This window comes from Peromyscus leucopus, chromosome 14 (assembly GCF_004664715.2).
Source record: "Peromyscus leucopus breed LL Stock chromosome 14, UCI_PerLeu_2.1, whole genome shotgun sequence".
In the NCBI taxonomy this organism is placed as follows: domain Eukaryota; kingdom Metazoa; phylum Chordata; class Mammalia; order Rodentia; family Cricetidae; genus Peromyscus; species Peromyscus leucopus.
Genome location: NC_051075.1, coordinates 48,268,788 through 48,286,980, shown reverse-complemented (window position 1 = coordinate 48,286,980; position 18,193 = coordinate 48,268,788). Strand labels below are relative to the sequence as shown.

The 18,193-nt window shown below is 45.6% G+C and overlaps 1 protein-coding gene across 3 annotated transcripts in view; it reads left to right on the top strand.

Annotated features, from left to right (window-relative positions):
• The first annotated feature begins 3,060 nt into the window (after positions 1 to 3,060).
• Positions 3,061 to 18,193, top strand: part of Dcaf5 (DDB1 and CUL4 associated factor 5) — a 101,589-nt gene continuing 86,456 nt past the window's right edge. Inside the window, exon 1 of one of the 3 annotated variants that reach the window (XM_028876132.2) lies at positions 3,061 to 3,351. In XM_028876132.2, coding sequence (XP_028731965.1) covers positions 3,138 to 3,351 — 214 coding nt within the window. In that variant the 5' untranslated portion in view covers positions 3,061 to 3,137. Of the gene's footprint in view, positions 3,352 to 4,567; positions 4,828 to 18,193 lie in introns of those variants that run through there. The other 2 variants (XM_028876134.1, XM_028876133.2) reach the window with 2 other exon arrangements.

The window sequence follows — 18,193 nt, the reverse complement described above, 5'->3', positions numbered from 1 at the left end:
GAAGCAGGCAGTTTGAGGCCAGCCTGGTCTACAGAATGAGTTTCAGGACAGCCAGGGCTACACAGAGAAACTAATTCATATCATCATCATTCCCCCCCACCCCCCCCCCCCCGCCCCAGAGCTGAGGACGGAACCCAGGGCCTTGCACTTGCTAGGCAAGCATTCCCCAACCCCCGAGAAACCCTATCTCAAAACACAACAACAAGATTTATTTTTAGGTCATGTGTATAAGTGCTTTGCCTGCATGCATTGCCTGTGGAGGCCAGAAGATGACATCAAGTTTCTTGAAACTGGAGTTAGAGCTGGTTATTAGCAGCCATGCGGGAGCTGAGAACTTCGTGTGGATCCTTAGCAGCCAATACTCTGAACTGCTGAGCCATCTCTACACTCTTAATATAGGCAAATAAATAACGTAGTGCTTCACTTCCTGAAGTCAGTTATTATAAGTAGTTAATTTGACAAATGAAAAATATAGGATACCCCAGCTGAGCTTCAATTTTGGATGAACAATGATGAATTACTTAAAAAGTATACCCCTGATAGTTCCTGGACACACTAATACTAAAACACAACTCCCCATTCATCTGAAATTCATACTTAACTGAATGAGCCGCCTTTTATTCTCCCTGGCAACCCTATTTATAGAAATGGGGATAATCCAGAGAAGCTGAGGGTGTAGTTCAGTGGTAGAGCACTTGCCTAGCATTCACAAAGCCCTAGATTCAGTCTCCAGATTTGCCAAAGAGAGGTAATAAAATCTGTCCAGAATAGCAGTAGGCTATAAAGACTAGGTGGTCCAATATCTTTGCTCCAGTTGGTCAATGAACAGTTAGGGAACTTTCCAGCAAAGCCCTAGAATTGAGCTAGCTTGTGACCAGATCCTGAACTATTTTTAGGCTGAGGTTTTTCCAGGGATTGGGGGGAAAGAGAGTCATATTTAAAATAGCGGATTAGAGTTATGTACTTAAGAGGGGGAGAAGAGAGTGTGCCTTACATTATTGACAGAGTAAAGGCCACCTCAGACACATCATTACTCGGCCTCTCTCCCCTACCCTAAGCAAATAAGGCAGGAAGGAATGATGGCTTATTAATTCAAAGCAGCCAGAGGGTACTTTTTAAATGTGTAGTTGAGTATGTCAGGCACAGGAACTGAGATGGGAAATAACCTTGCAATGAATAAATAAAACTTTATTGTAGTTTTGAGACAGGGTCTCTTGTAGCCCAGGCTGACCTTGAACTCCTGATTATCCTACCGCTACTTCCCAAGTTCTTGGATTACATCCATACACCACTGTGTGCATAGGATAAAACCTTTTCTGTTTTTTGTCTTTTGAAACAGGGTTTCTCTTTGTAGCCTTGGATGTCCTGGTACTCACTCTGTAGACCAGACTTAGCCTCTAACTCATAGAGATCCGCCAGGCTCTGCCTCCCAAATGTTGGAACTTGAAAAACAAAAACAAACAAACAAACAAAAATTACATATTTTCCTATTTAAAGGAGTATATTCCATTAGAGTTCTTCTTTTTGGATTTGGTTTCTCATAAGTTTAGAATGTTATAATATGGGCTTTCAAATTAACTATTTGCAAAAAGGCATAATTTTGCTTGATAGGTGAACCTCTTCCATGTTCATCCCATTTTCAAGAATTTCTTTAGTTCATTTTTTCATCAATGGTTGTATTCAACCACTCTTATGCCATCTCTGGTGCTGAGGATGTAATTCCTGCTAAACTGAAAGGGAAAAACGACACCTGCCTATTTCAAGAGTTAATTACCACTAATGACCGAGGATAGTTTCTTGGAAAAGCACTACATTGAAAAGGGGACTTTCAACTGTACCTGGTAAAATTCCAGTGCACTTACCCAGTTTCCTCACCGAGGTCAACTTGGGGACTCCTGCACTACTGAAAGGCGGCTACTTCTGGCCCGTATTGTGGCTGCTGGCTAACAGCTGTGCATCCTCAGGGCTCCACACTGGAGACCTTCGGCCTTACCACTATGAAATAAGATACAGCTATGTTCCTATAATGTTTCTTGTGGCTTGCAAATGCATCTGGAACCAATGGACACAGGACTTTCTCAATTTAATTTTGGCAATTTTCTTTGCACTTTCTTCTGTGGGGGCGTTGGTAGTGCTAAAGGCTTGAACTCAGGGCTTGAAGCATGCTAAAAGGAGGTGCTCTACCACAGAGCGACAGGCTCAGTCTCTTCTTTTAACCCCTTTCTCTTTTCACCTCCGTATACCAAGTGTCCTATCAGATTGAACAATTCGACCTTTTTTTTTTTTTTTAACCGATGGGTTGGGGGTGGGGCGGGTGAATTAAGAGAACTGAATTGGGGAATAGAAGGGTAGCGATAAATTTTTGGAGGCGGGGGGGGGGGCAGGTGCACTGACAAACACAGACAACCTCCTAGACGTCCAGTTCCATCCGGGGTTCCCTCATTTGGACAGGGACTGGGCGCCCCAGGGGGGCAGCGAGCAGCTCTGGGCGAAGCCGCTGCCCCTCTGGCAGGGGGAGGAGGAGGAGGAGGAGGAGGAGGAGGGGGGAGCCCGCCGCAGCCCGGCTGCCACTCTGATTGTTACGCGTGTCCAACTTCACAGAGTGCGGCGCGCCTGGGGGTGCACCGGGGCCGCCGTCCAGCGCCAACCGCGGTTCGGGGCGCGGGTAGCAGCCGCCGCCCGCCGTCGCCCCGGGCAGCGGCCCGCGGGGGAGGGCGGCCGGCCGGCGCCCGCGTTCTCCGGCCCGGCGGCCGGCGGAAGGGCCCCCGCACCGCGGAAGCGCGACCGTGGCTGGCGCGCGCGGGGGGGGGGGCGGCGGCGGCGGCGGCGGCGGCGGCGGCGGCGCGGGGGGGGGGAGATCAGCTGTTGGAGGAGGCGGAGAAGGCGGAGCCTAGGGGGGGAAGGGGAGGGAGGGAGGGAGGGACGCGACCGTGAGGAAGCCGCGAACGCCGCCGCCGCCGCCGCCGCCGCCGCCGCCGCCCGTCTGCACACCTCGCTCCGTCTGCCATGGCTGGTTAAAGGAGGCTCGGGCTCGCCGCGCGCGGGGAGGGCCGGGAGGGGAGCGGCGCGGCCGGGCGTGCGGCCGAGGGAGGGGCGGCGGCGCGAGCAGCAGCAGCGGCGGCGGCGGCGGTTCCAGCATGAAGAGGAGAGCTGGCCTGGGGGGCAGCATGAGGTCAGTGGTGGGCTTCTTGTCCCAGCGGGGCTTGCATGGGGACCCCCTGCTCACTCAGGACTTTCAGAGGAGACGCCTGCGGGGCTGCAGAAACCTCTACAAGAAGGACCTGCTCGGCCACTTCGGCTGTGTCAATGCCATTGAATTCTCCAACAATGGAGGCCAGTGGCTGGTCTCAGGTAAATCAACCCCCTTCCTTCCCCTCCCCGCGCCTCCCGGTTCCCCCTTCCAGCTGCCCCTTGCCCCTTCCCCACCATCCTCCTGCTGCCCCCCCGAGTCCCCACCCCCGCCCTTCCCAACCCCTCTCCAGCGGTGGGAAGATTTGGTGTGAAATTAATACCATTGCAGGGGGGGGGGGAGGGAGGGAAGGGGGAGGGAAGGAAGGAGGGGGAAGGAGAGGATGTCTTCTATATATTTATGGACCTAAAATGGTTGACAGGTCCTTAACGCGCTTTATCCCAAGTGCAAAGTGGTCCCTCCAGACGCCTGCCCACAAGTGTGGGTCGGGGAGGGGGGCGAGGTGACGGCTTGACTTAAGTTGGATGGCAAACTCTTCCTCTGCGTAGTTTAAAAGGTGCGGGGGGCACTGGGGGGGTGGGGGGGGAGAGCTGGCCGTGGGGAGAGGCCGTGGCGCGCCGGAGGCCAAGGGAAGCTCGAGCCCCGGTCCTCGGTGTCTCGGGAATTAAAAAAAAAAAAGGGGGGGGGCTCGGAGCCTGAGGCCGGCGGTGACAGGGAGGGACACGGAGGGGCCAGCGGGGTCGGGGCGGGTGGTGACGGGCCGCTGAGAGGCGTCCCCTCCCCCGGGCTCCCCGAGGGCCCAGTCCCCTCTCCTCCTCCCTTCTGGCCGTGGTAGCCTCTTCCGCGTCTTGTGTTTTTATTATGGTTCCGAGAGTGGCGAGGGCGCTGGAGACGGAGGGACCCGCCAGCCTGAACTTGGATGGGCTGCTGCGCCAGGGGCCAGGGGTTCGGGGCGACCCCCGAGGGGCTTGCTGGCGGGAGGCGGGCCCCAGCATCCCCCCCCCCATTCAATCCGAGGCTCCTGGGGGCAGGGCCGCTCCCCCCCCAACTACCCCCCGGTTTATCTAGGCCTACTTGCCTCCAGGGTCCCACCTCCCCCCCTCCCCCCGCTGGGGTGGGGAAAGTGGTGCAATCGAGGCCGGGGCTCCGGCCGGGCGATGTAGGCCTTGCTCTCTCGGGGCTCCTAGCGACAGGCAGCTGAATCGATAGCCTATTGCGCCCGGGGAGGCCCGGGCCGAGCGGCGGCGGCGGCGGCGCCTGCGTACGCCGTGGTCGGGGTCGCCGGCCGCCGCCGCCCGCTCTTCCCTGGGGTCGCGGCCCCGAGCGGAGGCGGGCGGGTGGGGCTGGGCTCTCGCCGAGGAAGGGGCGGCTCCCAGAAAACCCGACTGCGCTGCAGAGGGCCTAGACCAGCTCGGGCGTTCCCGCTCGCCGCCTTCCTCCGCTGGGAGGGTGGAAGCGGGGAGCCCGGCACTAGACGTGGCGCTTAACTTCACCCAGGTGGCTCCCCGAAGGGCTTCCTAATTTGCGTCCGTGGGCCAGCTCTCCAGAAACTTCAGCGTTTAAGGCAAAGCATCTGTCTTTGCGAGTAACAGGCGGAAGTGACACCATGAGTCTGGTCCAGTGTGTGGGTAGCAGAGGTAAGAGGTCTGTGATTAATTCAGGATAAATCAGGGATTTCTCCAGAACTGACCCCATCTTTTCACACTAGATCATATTCTCCTTGCATAGAGTTTGGACCCTAGATGACACCCTACTCCACCCCCAAGAAACCTGATAACACCACTTCAAAGCAGACCCATCATTAAAAAAAACTTCCACACAGCGCCTTAGTAGAATTTTATCTAATAAGTTTCAAGAACAAAAATGGAGAAAGACCCCTTCTTTAAAGGCTGTTTCTGTGTTAGTAATACAACTCTCCTGAGACTAATGCTTTACAGCAGAGAGGCTCCCAGACAGTTTACCTATGGAATGAGCGACTCCGAGGATACCCTTAGAATGAGCTAATTAATCATAACCGATCACACATAGCCCCAGCTTAACTCACATTAGATATAAACTTGAAATATAATATACATACCATAAAGTTATCCCAGTCAAAGTTAATGCACTTTACACCTTTTTCTTTTGTTTTTCGAGACAGGGTTTCTCTGTGTAGCCCTGGCTGCTCTGGAACTCAATCAGTAAACCAGGCTGGCCTCAAACTCAGAGATCTGCTTGCCTCTGCCTCCTGAGTGCTGGGATTAAAGACGAGCTCCATCACTGCCCTGTGCATTTTACACTTAATCCTAGCCAAATGGCAGAGAAGTAGAGAAGTAATAGTTACTACATTTTTAAAAGCACCAGAAGGGCCACAGAGCTGTATGTACTCCCAGCATTATTTTGTGAGCCTTACCTTGAGGATCTTTTGTTGTTGTGTGGGAGACAGGGTCTTGCTCTGTCACCCATGCCTTTCTCTGTATCCTCTATATTGTAGAGATAACCCCATTATCTCTAGTCTTGGCCAGTTCATTTCTTTTTAATTTTTGTTTGAGAGTGAGTCTGTATAGTTCAGGAGGGTCTGAACTCCGTATGCCACTGAGGATGGCATTGAACTCCTGACCCTGCTACCTTTACCTCCTGAGTGCTGAGTTTACATTGCTTTATTCCTTTTTCTATTTTTAGGAGCCAGGGCCTCACACTTCGCCCAGGCTATTGTGGAACTCTCGTTGAAGTTCTGGCGGGCCCCAGGGCCCTCAGCCTGCAGAGTGCTGGGGTTGTAGGTGTGAGCTATGGTGCCAGGCTCCTACCTTCAGTTTATACTGTAGAGCAGGACTAGTTGCATAGGGGCAGGCCCTGGTTTTAGGTATTTGTTTCCTTTTCTAGTCCTGAGTTCATCCCTGTCCATCAGTCAGTACTTCCTGGGTTCCAGCTGGCCTGCCCTCTCCCAACACTCCTTCTATCCCTGTTCTTCCTGGTGTGTGTGTGTGTGTGTGTGTGTGTGTGTGTGTGTGTGTGTGTGTGTGAGAGAGAGAGAGAGAGAGAGAGAGAGAGAGAGAGAGAGAGAATCTACTACTGCCCTTGCTCGTAGTCCTTCCAGCGTTCAGTTCTATTGGCCCTTCCAGTTTGACTCAGGTATTTATTCCCAGAATACAAGTTTTTGTTAAAAGCAATTCACCTTCCGTTATCTGTACACAGCTTGTGTTTTAACACAGAGTTCTTCCTGCTTGCTTTTGACAAGGAAGCCCCTTGGGGGTTCATAATACACCGTCACTCGTTAAAGCTAATTAAAAAATATGTTTTCCCTTGAGAAGTCCTTAAGTGATCTTCTCAAGTTTAAAACTATTTGAAGTGTTATATTTACATGCTTTTTTTATTTTCCATTGGTTTGTTGAGACAGGGTCACATAGCCCAGGCTAGCATGGAACTCGGTACGTAGCTGAGGATGACCAGTGAACTCCTGATCCCCTGCTTCCACCTCACAGGTGCTGAGATTACAGGCGTGAGAATCCCTCCCCTTTGTAACTTTCAAGTTCAAGGCTCTCTGCAGTTCTCCCACTCTTGGATACACACACACACTCCTTGAACTTCTGATCCTCCTCTCTCCACCTCCCCAGTGCTAGGATGGTAGGTGTGTGCTGCGACCATGACTGGTTTCAAGGACAATTAGAATATTTCCATCAAAAAAGTTACTTTTATTATTTTTTTTTTATCACTGACAAAAAAAAAATACCCCATGAAAACAAAACTAGTATCACTATGATACCTCCCGTGGAAGCATTGTGGTATGTGGCATGACAGGTAATTAAAATCGTTGCTAGGCTACTTAACCCTGTGACCCTAGTTAGGTTGCTAAGCTTCTCTGTGGTGTTTCCCTGGTCTGTACAATGGGACGACCAGGGCCTTCCTGAAGGGCTGTTGTGAGACTTACAGGAAGCAAAGTGTGTGCTGGGTGCAAACATCTCATAATAAAAACTGTTGGCTTCCTTTGCTTTTTGGTGCTTGCATGGTGTCCTCATAGCTGCCAATGTGCTCTACCACTGTTGGTAGTGGACCTGTGCAAGTTAGGCAGACAGTATGGTTTTTCGACTTTTTTGTTGCCATGCTGAGGACTGAACTCAAGTATTTGAGGCAAGTGCTCTACCACTGAGCTATATTCTTAACCTTTAGTGGATTTTGTTTTGTTTTGTTTGTTGAGGCAGGGTCTCACCATGTAGCCTTGACTGGCCTTGAACTCATTGTTTAGACCACACTGCCCTTTAACTCAGGATCCACTTGCCTCTGCCTCCCGAGTTATTGGGATTAAAGGTGTGCACCACCATGCCTGGCAGCCCTTAAGTATTTTTGAGATCTCTCTCTCAGGCTGGCCTTCAACTCTGGATCCTTTAGCGCTGGCTCCGAAGTGCTGGGATTCCAAGTGTTGTTAGTTTTATGACTTTGTGAAATGAAGAGGCAATGTGATATGGAAAACACCTGGGGAAGGCTGACGTGATTTGAAGTTAGAAGTCTTAGCAGTCACAGATTGTGTGGATTTAGGTAAATTACTTTATTCTTCTTAAAATAAGGGTAATAGATTGCCCTAACTGCAAGACAGATGGTAACGAATGGTCAGTGAAATTGCTATGCCTGAAAGTGCTGAGGTTACGGATGTAGTTCCCTTAACAGACGGCTCATCTAGCAGGCACGAAGCCCTGGGCTCGATGACCATCACCACATAAACCTGGCACTGGATAAAGCTGTTTAATCACAGGATAAACCATCAGTCAGGGTGGTTCATGCCTGTGATCTTAGTACTTGAGAAGTAGAACCAGGAGGATCAGAAATTCAAGGCCATCCCTGGCTACACAGTGAAATTGAGGCCAGCCTAGGTTCGTGTTTCCAAAGTCTAAAGCAAACCTACAAAAGGGCACACAATAAGAAAAAGGAAAAAACTGAAGAGGTAGTGAAGAGTGTACATACAGGACCTGGGAATGTAGTTCAGTGGTAAACTACTTGCCTAGTGGGCCTGAAACCCTAATTTCAAGCCCCACAACTACAGGTAAATAAACCACACCAAAGTTCCCCTACATAGCTAAAAGGTTAAATCCAGGATATCATATATATATATATATATATATATATATATATATATATATTACTCTAACCCTATTAATATCATTAGGATTGCTTGCAAGAAACACTCATCCCTTGAATAATAATGCAATATATATAATATGCATATATATAACTAATTATAAGGCTTAAACTTTTAAAAGTAAGGTTTACACAGCTGGAGAGGAAGCTCAGGGGTTAAAAACACTGACTGCTCTTGGAGAAAATTCAGGTTCAGTTCTTAGCACCCTATTCACAGTCATCCATAACTGTTTGGATGATTATGAGTAGCCTCCAAGTGAAACATCTTTTTTGAGATTTGTTCAGAAGACCAATCAGAAAATAGCTCTGTGTGTATCTGACATGGATTATAAAACAGCCTTCATACACACACACACACACACACACACACACACACACACACACACACACACACGAGTATGGGTGGTTTGCTGCAGGTGTGTCTGCACCACTTGTGCCTGGTGCCCAGAGGCCAGAAGAGAGAGTTAGCTCTCCTGAACTGGAGTTACAGATGGTTGTGAGCCACTGAACTCAGGTCTTCTGGAAGATGAGCTAGTGTTCTTAAACACTGAGCCGTATTTCTGGCCCCGCTTACATCTTATTAATGTAAAGGTTTGTGTAAACAGAATCTTAGCAGTTTAAGAAAGGGATTTCTGCTCTTTGGGAGTGATAGTTTGCTGTAATAATATTTTCCCTTCATTGAGGTATTGGACTCTGTAGAGCTAGAGGATTAGTAGCCTATATGTGCTAAGTTTTATATACAGTAAGATTATTTGTTACCTCATTCTAGTGCTTATGACTAAAATGTTAAGAAAAGTACTTCCAGCTGGTTGATGGTGGCACACACCTTTAATTCCAGTACTCGGGAGCAGGTGGATCTCTGAGTTTGAGGCCAACCCGGTCTACAAAAGTGAGTTCTAGGACAGCCAGGACTGTTATACAGAGAAACCTTATCTTTCAAAAATGAAAGAAAAGTACTTCCAGAAGTTTTCATATGGCAGCTATGTTGTTCCAAAGTGAAGGTTGTGACTAAGGAGAGAGGTTTAGTTTTTGGTTATAATGTTTTATAAAGGGGGATAGCAATTTCGTCAATTCCATGTACATGGACCGCCAACATCAATGGTAGGAATCCATAGTTATGAAGAGACTGAGATTGTTCACTCTTGCTAACTTCGTTACTGCCTTTGACAAGTCCTTTGTCCTCTGTGTCAGAAGGTCAGCAGTATCTCATGGGCTGTGATGAAGACCGAATGAGCTGACACAGGGCCTTAGGCCTGGCCCTTGTCTGGAGGTCCTACTGCTGCTACAGTTGCTGTTTCATTTGAACCTCACAAATGAACAAAAACAAAGACGTGCTCAAGTAGTGTCACGCTCTCTGAGTGGGTTCTTTGCCAGTGTAGTCTATCTGCAGTTTCATTGTCCTAAACATAGTTGTTTTTATTAAGCTGGTGACCCATAAGGGGAGATTTTGCAGGGTAGAGCTAGGCATTCTCTCCTGCTGAGTCTTCAGTATTAAGCTGAGCTATACTTCTTTTACTTTGGCAGGTCTTTGTTTCCTTTCTAGAATATTACTCAAGAAGAGGAATTTGTTTTTCATTCTTAAGACTGGTTTCATGCAGCCTGGGTAGGCATTGAACTTACTATGTAACTGAGAATGACCTTGAACTTATGATCCTTTTACCTAAGTGCTGTGATTACAGGCATAGGCTACCACACATGGCTCAGGAGGAGGGTTTTTTGTTTTTTTTGTTTTTTTTTTAAATCTAGATACCTGTCAAAATCTTGTTGCACAGCTTCCTTTATTCTGAATTCCCATTCTTCCAAGTCTTTATCGAAATTCTAGTTGTTTCATTTGGCTTTACTACTGAAGGTGGAGTTTTTCTTTGGGATCACCGACTCCCCAAATAACCACACAGAGACTTATTATAAATGCTTGGCTGACAGCTTAGGCTTGTTACTGACTAGCTTTTGTAACTTAACCCATGTTTCTTATCTACACTCTACCACGTGGCGGTGCCTTTTTTCAGTATGACATATTCATCTCCTGCTTCTTCTGTATCTGGCTGGTGACCTTTTCCCTAATGTTCTCTCAGTCTTAACCTCTTTCTGCCTAGCTATTGGCCAGTTGGCTTTTTATTAAACCAGTGAGAGTAAAACATCTTCACAATGTACAAAAGGTTTATCCCACAGCACACCACTTAATTGGTACCCCTGAGGATTGTCTTTCTTAGTGACAGATAAGTTGACTGAGTTTGATGACTTAGTAAAAATACTTTAAAGGTTACTTTGCACAAAAATACTTTTAAAAGGTTACTTTGTACATGTGTGCACATGTGTGCATGCATGTGCAGGTATTTGATATTTGAGTGTGGGTCCCAGAACGTGTATCAGGGTCAGAGGACAATTGTGGAGTTGGTTGTCTTCTTTCACCTCTAGATGGTGTCCAGGGATTAACCTCAGGTCTTCAGGCTTGTACATCAAGTACATTAACCACTGAGCCGTCTCCATAGCTCACTTTATTACTTATTGCTGTTAACAGCCTCTGGCAAGAACAACTGAAATGGGATGTTTGGCAGCTTTGGTTCAGTCCCAGAGTACTGGTGGGTGGGTAGTGACTGGTGGGGTCTGTATTGATTCAATCTTAGAATTGTTCAAAAAGATAAAGAGCTTATGGTGTTAATTTTTCCTTTGCAAAGAGTTTTGTAAAAGTATAGGCAAGTACAAAAATGAAATCATAACTGCTCAGAAGGTGTGCATGGAGTGTCTGGTGTAATCAGAAGAACTTACAGTTTTCTACATCAGAAGAGTTGAGACTGGAAAGAACAGTGGCTTGTGGTCTGGGAATGTTTACATTTGCAGCAGCTACTGTCTTAATTACTCCTCCATGGATCCTTACTGTTTAAGCACTGAAAAAAACTGTTTTCAGTGTCTAGCTCTGTTCTAATTGCTTTTGTTCTTTTGAATGTCAACAATTCTATACTTGGGTCATATAATTCAATAACGACATTCACAATAGTTATCAGACTATGACAGTTATAAGATAATCCTCCCATCCATTTGTTATTTTTATTTTGTTTGTTTTGAGACAGCATATCACTTTGTAGCCTAGGCTGGTCTTGAACTCATAAATATCCAGCTGCCTCTTGAGTTCTGGGACTAAAACTGTGTGCCTTTTATTTTTTATTTTGTGTGTATGTGTGAATGTGGACACTTAGGAGTCATGACGTGCATGTGGAGAGCAGAGAACAATGCTTAGAGGTCACTTCTTTCCTGCCACTTTGGAGGATCTAGGGATTGAGCTCAGGTCATCAGGTCTCTGTGCAAGTGTTTCTGCCCGCCCGCCCGTACCATTTCTCCATGCTTGCTTAGTGTTTTGTTTGTTTTGTGTGTGGTAGGGGAGGGAGTGTGGGGGATGGAAGTCACTGTCTCATGAATGCTAGGCAAGCGTTCATTCATTGAGCCCTACCCCCAGCTTCCATTTATTATTTTTGCAAACATTTGCTAGTGAAAAAAGTAATTCTGGGGGCTAACGGACTAGGTGGCTCAGTGGTTAATAGCACTTGCTGCTCTTCCAGAAGACTGGAGTTCAGTTCCTAGCACCCACATCAGGCAGCTTCTAACTGCTCATGACTTCAGCTCAAGGGGATCTGAGAGTCCCCTCTACCAGCATCTGCACACATGTGGCGTACAGATGCACAAACACACTTAAATAAGGCCATAAGTAAATGAATGAATGAATGAATGAATGAATGAATGAATGAATAAATAAATAAATAAATGAAAAGTAATTCTTTCTACTTTGGATGACTATTGTTAATATCTGGAACATATTTTTAGCCTTTTTTGGTATGTGTATGTACTTTTTTTATTTTATTTTATTTTTTTAGCTAGAGTCTCATGTATCCCAGGCTGGCTTCAGACTCTATTTGTAGCTGATCCTCCTGTCTCCATCTCCTGAGTGCTAGGAGTGAACTGTGTAGTGATTTGACTAAGAATAGTCCCCATAGGCTCATCATGTATTTGAATATTTGGTTCCCAGTTGGCAGACCTGTGTGGGAACAAAGAGGCATTGCCTTGTTGGAGGAGGTGTGTTGCTGAGGGCAGGCTTTGAGGTTCCAGTGATTCTGAGTCTTCTCTCTCTGCCTCGTGGCTATGGATCAAGATGTGAGCTCCCTGCTCTTTCTTTGCCCTGTCGTCAATGGGCTTGAACCTCTGAAACTGTAAGCCAGACTAAATGCTTTCTTTCATAAATTGCCCTGGTTATAGTGGTTTATCAAAGCTGTAAAAAGTAACTGAAGACATGTGCTTACAGGTGGGCAGCACTGTGCCTTGTAAGCCCTTCATTTGGGGCCAGGGTCTCATTATGTAGCTCAGGATGACCTCTGTTCTTTCATGTCAGCCTCCCTGGTGCACATATATTTGTGTGCCACCATGCCAACTCTATTTTCAAGTTATTTATTTATTTAATTTTAGATGAGGTCTCATGAAGCTTAGTCTTGAGCTCACTGTGTGACTAAAGCAGGATCTTGAACTCCTGATCTTCTGTCTCTGTTTCTGAGTACTGGGATTATAGGTATATATATCACCCTGCCCAGATTTATGTATATGTTTTTAAAATAAAATTGGAATGAGTTCATCTTCTATTGTTTTGCAACATTTTCTAATTAAAGTGAATATTTTCTTGATATGTTGACTATTCTGAAGAATATTTTTCTTTTAACTTAGTAATATTTCCATGGGGCTGAATACATTTTTGTTAAGGTGGGCTATTGTGTGCACATGAGCAGCCTCTCCTTAGCCTTACTCGTTATATCCCTTTGGTAACTAGTTCCCAGTTGTAACAAGGAAAAAATGTCTGTAGATATGCCTAGTGCTATGGGGGGCAAAACCACTTGGGTTAAAAAAAAAAATTGCCGTAAAATGAAATTCTCAAGCTTTTGGTCTAAAGACTTTTTTATATTGAAATCATTGAAGATCTCAGAACTAGTTTCTCATCTTTATGATTTATTATATTAGAAATATGAAAAAGTTTAAATATTCATATAAAACAATAATAAATGTGTGAGTGAGAGAGAGAGAGAGTGCATGTGCATGTATGTATGTGTGTATGTGTGTTTCTATTTCTGTTCATTTGTCTTGGAGATAAGGTCTTGGTATGTAGCTCAGGCTAGTCCAAAACTCACTTTATATCCCCACAGGCTGGCCTTGAACTCGTGGTCCTCCCACTTTAGCCTCTTGAGTACCGGGTTTATGTGTGTGCCTTGCCATTACTTGGTCTTAAAGTTAATTTTTATTTTGTTTTGAGACCAGGTTTCTCTGTGTAGCCCTGGCTGTCCTGGAACTTTCTCTGTAGACCAGGGTGGCCTCGAACTCAGAGATCCACCTGCCTCTGCCTCCCAAGTGCCAGTATTAAAGATGTGCGTCACCACACCCACCTTTTTTTTTTTTTTCTTTTCTTTTCTTTTTAAGTCAGACTCTCATGTTTTCCAAGCTGGCCTTGAAATCAGTGTGCAGCCTAGGATGACCTTAAACTTTTGATCTGCTTACCTCCTGAGTGTTGGCATTGAACGTGTGCCCCCATCCTGTGGTTATATACGGGAACTAACCCCAGGCTTCATGTATGCTAAGCAAGCATGTTACCGACTGAATCACAGTGCTGCCTTTTTAAACCTTTAGAAGCCATCCGTCTGTCTGTCTATCAATTGATTTATGTATTTTTGTGTGAAGGATGTCAGAGGACAACTTGTAGGACTTGGTTCTCCCCTTCCATGGTCAGGCTTAGCAGTAAGTGCCTTTACCCACTGAGCCGGTTCACTGGCCCCTTAAACTAAAAAAAAATTAAATCACTTTGTTAATATTGCCACAAATTTCATCAGAAATATCTTCACACACTAACAAATATTGAGTTAACTGTGGCAAATACAAATTTTTGGAAATTCTTTTCACTTGAAAAGTTGAATTATATCATTGGCTATATATACTGCTAGTTATTTTCTCTGAGATCAAACAAAGGCTTATCTTGTTCATTTTTCAGAAAATATTGCCAAGTCCTTGAGTCTTGAAAACCCTCGTTTGTCTGTTTCAGTAAAAATGGAAATGACATACAGTTCAGCTAATGATGAGGAAATCATTGTTCTTCTGCGAGCTTGTGTTTTATTGAGTACTTTGAGTTTTATCATAGAGTGTTAGGGAGTATTCTGTGGTTGAAATTTGATTTAATTATTTTTACTGATTCTAATAGGTTTTTTTTTTTTTTTTTTTTTTTTTTTTTGGTATCCCAATAGTAGGATTTTCTGACAGTGCAATAAGCCAGATCAAGCTGAATTAAAAAGACCAGGTTTATTGAGCCAAGCACTCTCAGGTGATCTTTCCAACTCCCCAGAGGTGAGGCAGGGGAGGGAGGAGGAGAAATCACATGGTGCACTTACATACCTACAGACAAAAGACTCAGACTCATAAGTAAAAAGCCTAAAAATATTGTAAAGAATATACTGACAGTACAATTTGTGTTACTGCTCTAATCAGCACTAAGATATCAGTGGTTTACTCATCATTACTTTTGGAATGTCAGTATAGTGTCAACACAATTTAAAAAAATGGCTGATGAGATGGCTCAGTTGGCTAAGGGGACTCGCCATGCAAGCTTGATATCTGTAGTTTGATCCCTGGAACCCACTGGATAGAGAAAACCCAATCCCAAAAGCTGTCCTCTGACCTTGTGGTGGTTTGAATTAGAATGGCTCCCATAGGCTCATAGATTTGAATGCTTGGTTCCTAGTTGATGGATAGTTTAGGAAGGATTAGGAGGTATGGCCTTGTTGAAAGAGGTATGCCAATGGGAGTGGACTTTGAGGTGTCAAAAGCCTATACCTGCTCTCAGCTACTGCTCCAGCTCCATATCTGCCTGTCTGCCTCCATACTCCCCACCATGGTGCTCATAAACTCACCCTCTGAAATTGTAAGCCAGCTCTAAATGCTTTCTTTCTTTCTTTTTTTTCCGTCTGTGTAGCTTTGGAGCCTGTCCTGGAACTCACTCTGTAGCCCAGGCTGGCCTCGAACTCACAGAGATCTGCCTGCCTCTGCCTCCCGAGTGCTGGGATTAAAGGCCTGTGCCACCGCCCAGCTCTAAATGCTTTCTTTTATAAGTTGCTTTGGTCATGGTGTCTCTTTACAGCAATAGAACAGTAACTAAGAAATTGTTGCCAGTAAGTGGTACCTGTTGCTGTGACAGGCCTGACCACACTGCTTATTGGTAAAATATAGACTTTGGCTTAGGAAAGTGGCTGAACGCAGTAAATGGGGATTAATGAGCCATCCTAGTATGAGCATGGGAGACAGTAGTCCTGAGAGCAGTGTGGGCTATGAAGGCCCTGCTCAAGATTTCAGAGTGGAATGATATTAACAACTGTGCTAGAGACCATTCTTGTGATGTTTTGTTGTTCTAAAAATCTGCCAGATGTTAAATTGAAGAGTTTTGGACTAATGCCACTAGCAGAGGAGATTTCAAGACAACCTAGTATGAACTGTGCTGTGTGGTTATTAGTAATCACTCTTATGCAGATCTGCAATGAAAAAGAACAAGTGGGGGAAAAAATTCTAAATGTACAGTGTAGGAGAAAAAGAGCACAAGGAAACGTAATGTTGGAGCCAAGTCCTGTGTTCAAGGAAATGAGAACTAAATAAAGGGAGTGGTGCCCTCATGGCAAGACCCCACCCAGCTAAGCTTCCAAGTTGTGAAATGCCTAAGAGATCTTCTCCTAAAGCAAAAGAAAGTTATTCAACAAAGGAAAGCATCAACAAAAATCTATGCAAATGTAACTCATGGAGGGGGCCAGATTCCATCTCAAGCAAGCAGAAGAACTTGGCAGCTTCAACCAAAGCGGTTCTAGCTTTAAAGCCAAGGATACAGGAGTAGAAGAGTTTTGGAATCTTCCTCCACAGTTCAGGAAAGCCGCTGAGGCCAAGTGTGTGCAGGGGTGTCCCTTCATGAGGCCCAGAGAGACCATTGAGTGAAGCTGTGAAGGTGAAGTCTGGATTTCTTGGAGATCCCAAGATGTTGAAGATGCCAGAGCCATGAGGTACCTGCCAGGGAGAGCCCAAGAGAGAGTAGTAGTTGCAGTCAACAAAGCTGAAAGGAGCTGGAGATTTGAAGAACGATCAATCTAAGAAGCCCTTTGACATCAGACATGGAGTTAGAGGGTTTGGAGTTTGACCTGATGGGTTTCAGTCTTGCTGTGGTCCAGTGTCCCCTCCCTGTGCCCCCTTTCCTCCCTTTTGGAATGCTAATGTATATTCTGTGCCACTGTTGTTGGAAGTGTGTAATTTGCTTTTTGATTTTCCCAGGGGTTGTAGTTAAGAGTTTGCCTTGAGTCTCAGAACAGATTTAGGACTTTTAAACAGGTTTGAGACTGTGAAAGACTATGGAGATTTTTGGAATTGGACTGAATGCATTTTATTTTATTGTATGACTATAGGCCTATTGGGCCAAGGAGTGGAATGTGGGTGGTTTGAAAGAGAATGGCCCCCATAGGCTCATATATTTGAATGTTTGGTTTTCAGTTGGTGGACTGTTTAGGAGGGATTAGGAGGCGTGGCCTTGTTGGAGGAGGCTTGTCACGGGGGTTCCAAAAGCCCATGCCAGTCCCAATCTCTCTCTCTCTCTCTGCCTTGGACTTGTGGATTAGATGTCAGCTCTCAGCTACTGCTCCTGAACCACGCCTGCCTGTTTGCACCTTCCCCACCATGATGGTCAAGGACTCGCCCTCAAAACTGTAAGCAAGCCCCCAGTTAAGTGCTTTCCTGTGTGGCTTGCCTTGGTCATGGTGTCTCAGCAGTAGAACAGTAACTAAGACAGCCCTCTGTGCTTTTGAATGTCTATTCACACACACATTGCTTTTTCAAAAGCAAATAAAAATTTGTCAGGCTTGCTGAAAACATAATAATCCCAGCTATTTGAGTGGGTAAGGCAGGAAGATTTTATTTATTTATTTATTTATTTATTTATTTATTTATTTATTTATTTATTTATTTATTTTTTGATTTTTTTCGAGACAGGGTTTCTCTGTGTAGCTTTGTGCCTTTCCTGGAGCTCACTTGGTAGCCCAGGCTGGCCTCGAACTCACAGAGATCCGCCTGGCTCTGCCTCCCGAGTGCTGGGATTAAAGGCGTGCGCCACCAACGCCCGGCTATTTATTTATTTTTAAAGACAATGTTTCTTCACATAGCTCTGGCTGTCCTGGAACTCGCTTTGTAGACCATAGACGGGCTGGCCTCGAACTCACAAAGAGCCACCTGCCTCTGCTTCCCGAATGCTGAGACTAAAGGTGTGCTCCACCACCAGCTAAGGCAGGACGATTTCTAAGAAAGAGTTGTCTAGGCCAATTATCTTAGTGAGACCCTGTCAAAAAAAGGCCTGATGGTGTAGCTGAATGGTAGAGTGTTTATGTAACATCCTCAGGCCCTGGGTTCAACCCTTAATACACTCAAAAGGAAAATGAAAAGTTGGTTTAGCTTTGCAGACTTTCTCAGGTTCTCCCAACACACTTTGAGACCAGCTGTTCTAAAGCATATTCTGACAGCTTTGTTTGTTAAACATCTGTGTTAAAATTTAATCAGTCCTTTCTCGTTCTACTTAATTTTTGCTTTTTAAAATGATTTATTTATTTATGTATACAGTGTTCTGCCTGCATGGATGCCTAAACTGCAGAAGAGACAACCAGATCTCAGTGTAGATGGTTGTGAGCCACCATGTGGGTGCTGGGAATTGAACTCAGGATTCTGGAAGAGCAGTCAGTGCTCTTAACCTCTGAGCCATCTCTCCAGCCCTAACTTTTGCTTTTTTCATACTCCTTGTAGCTAGATCATCTTGGAAATTACTTTTTCCTTTAGAACAAGTCTTTAGAAACATAATTTTGA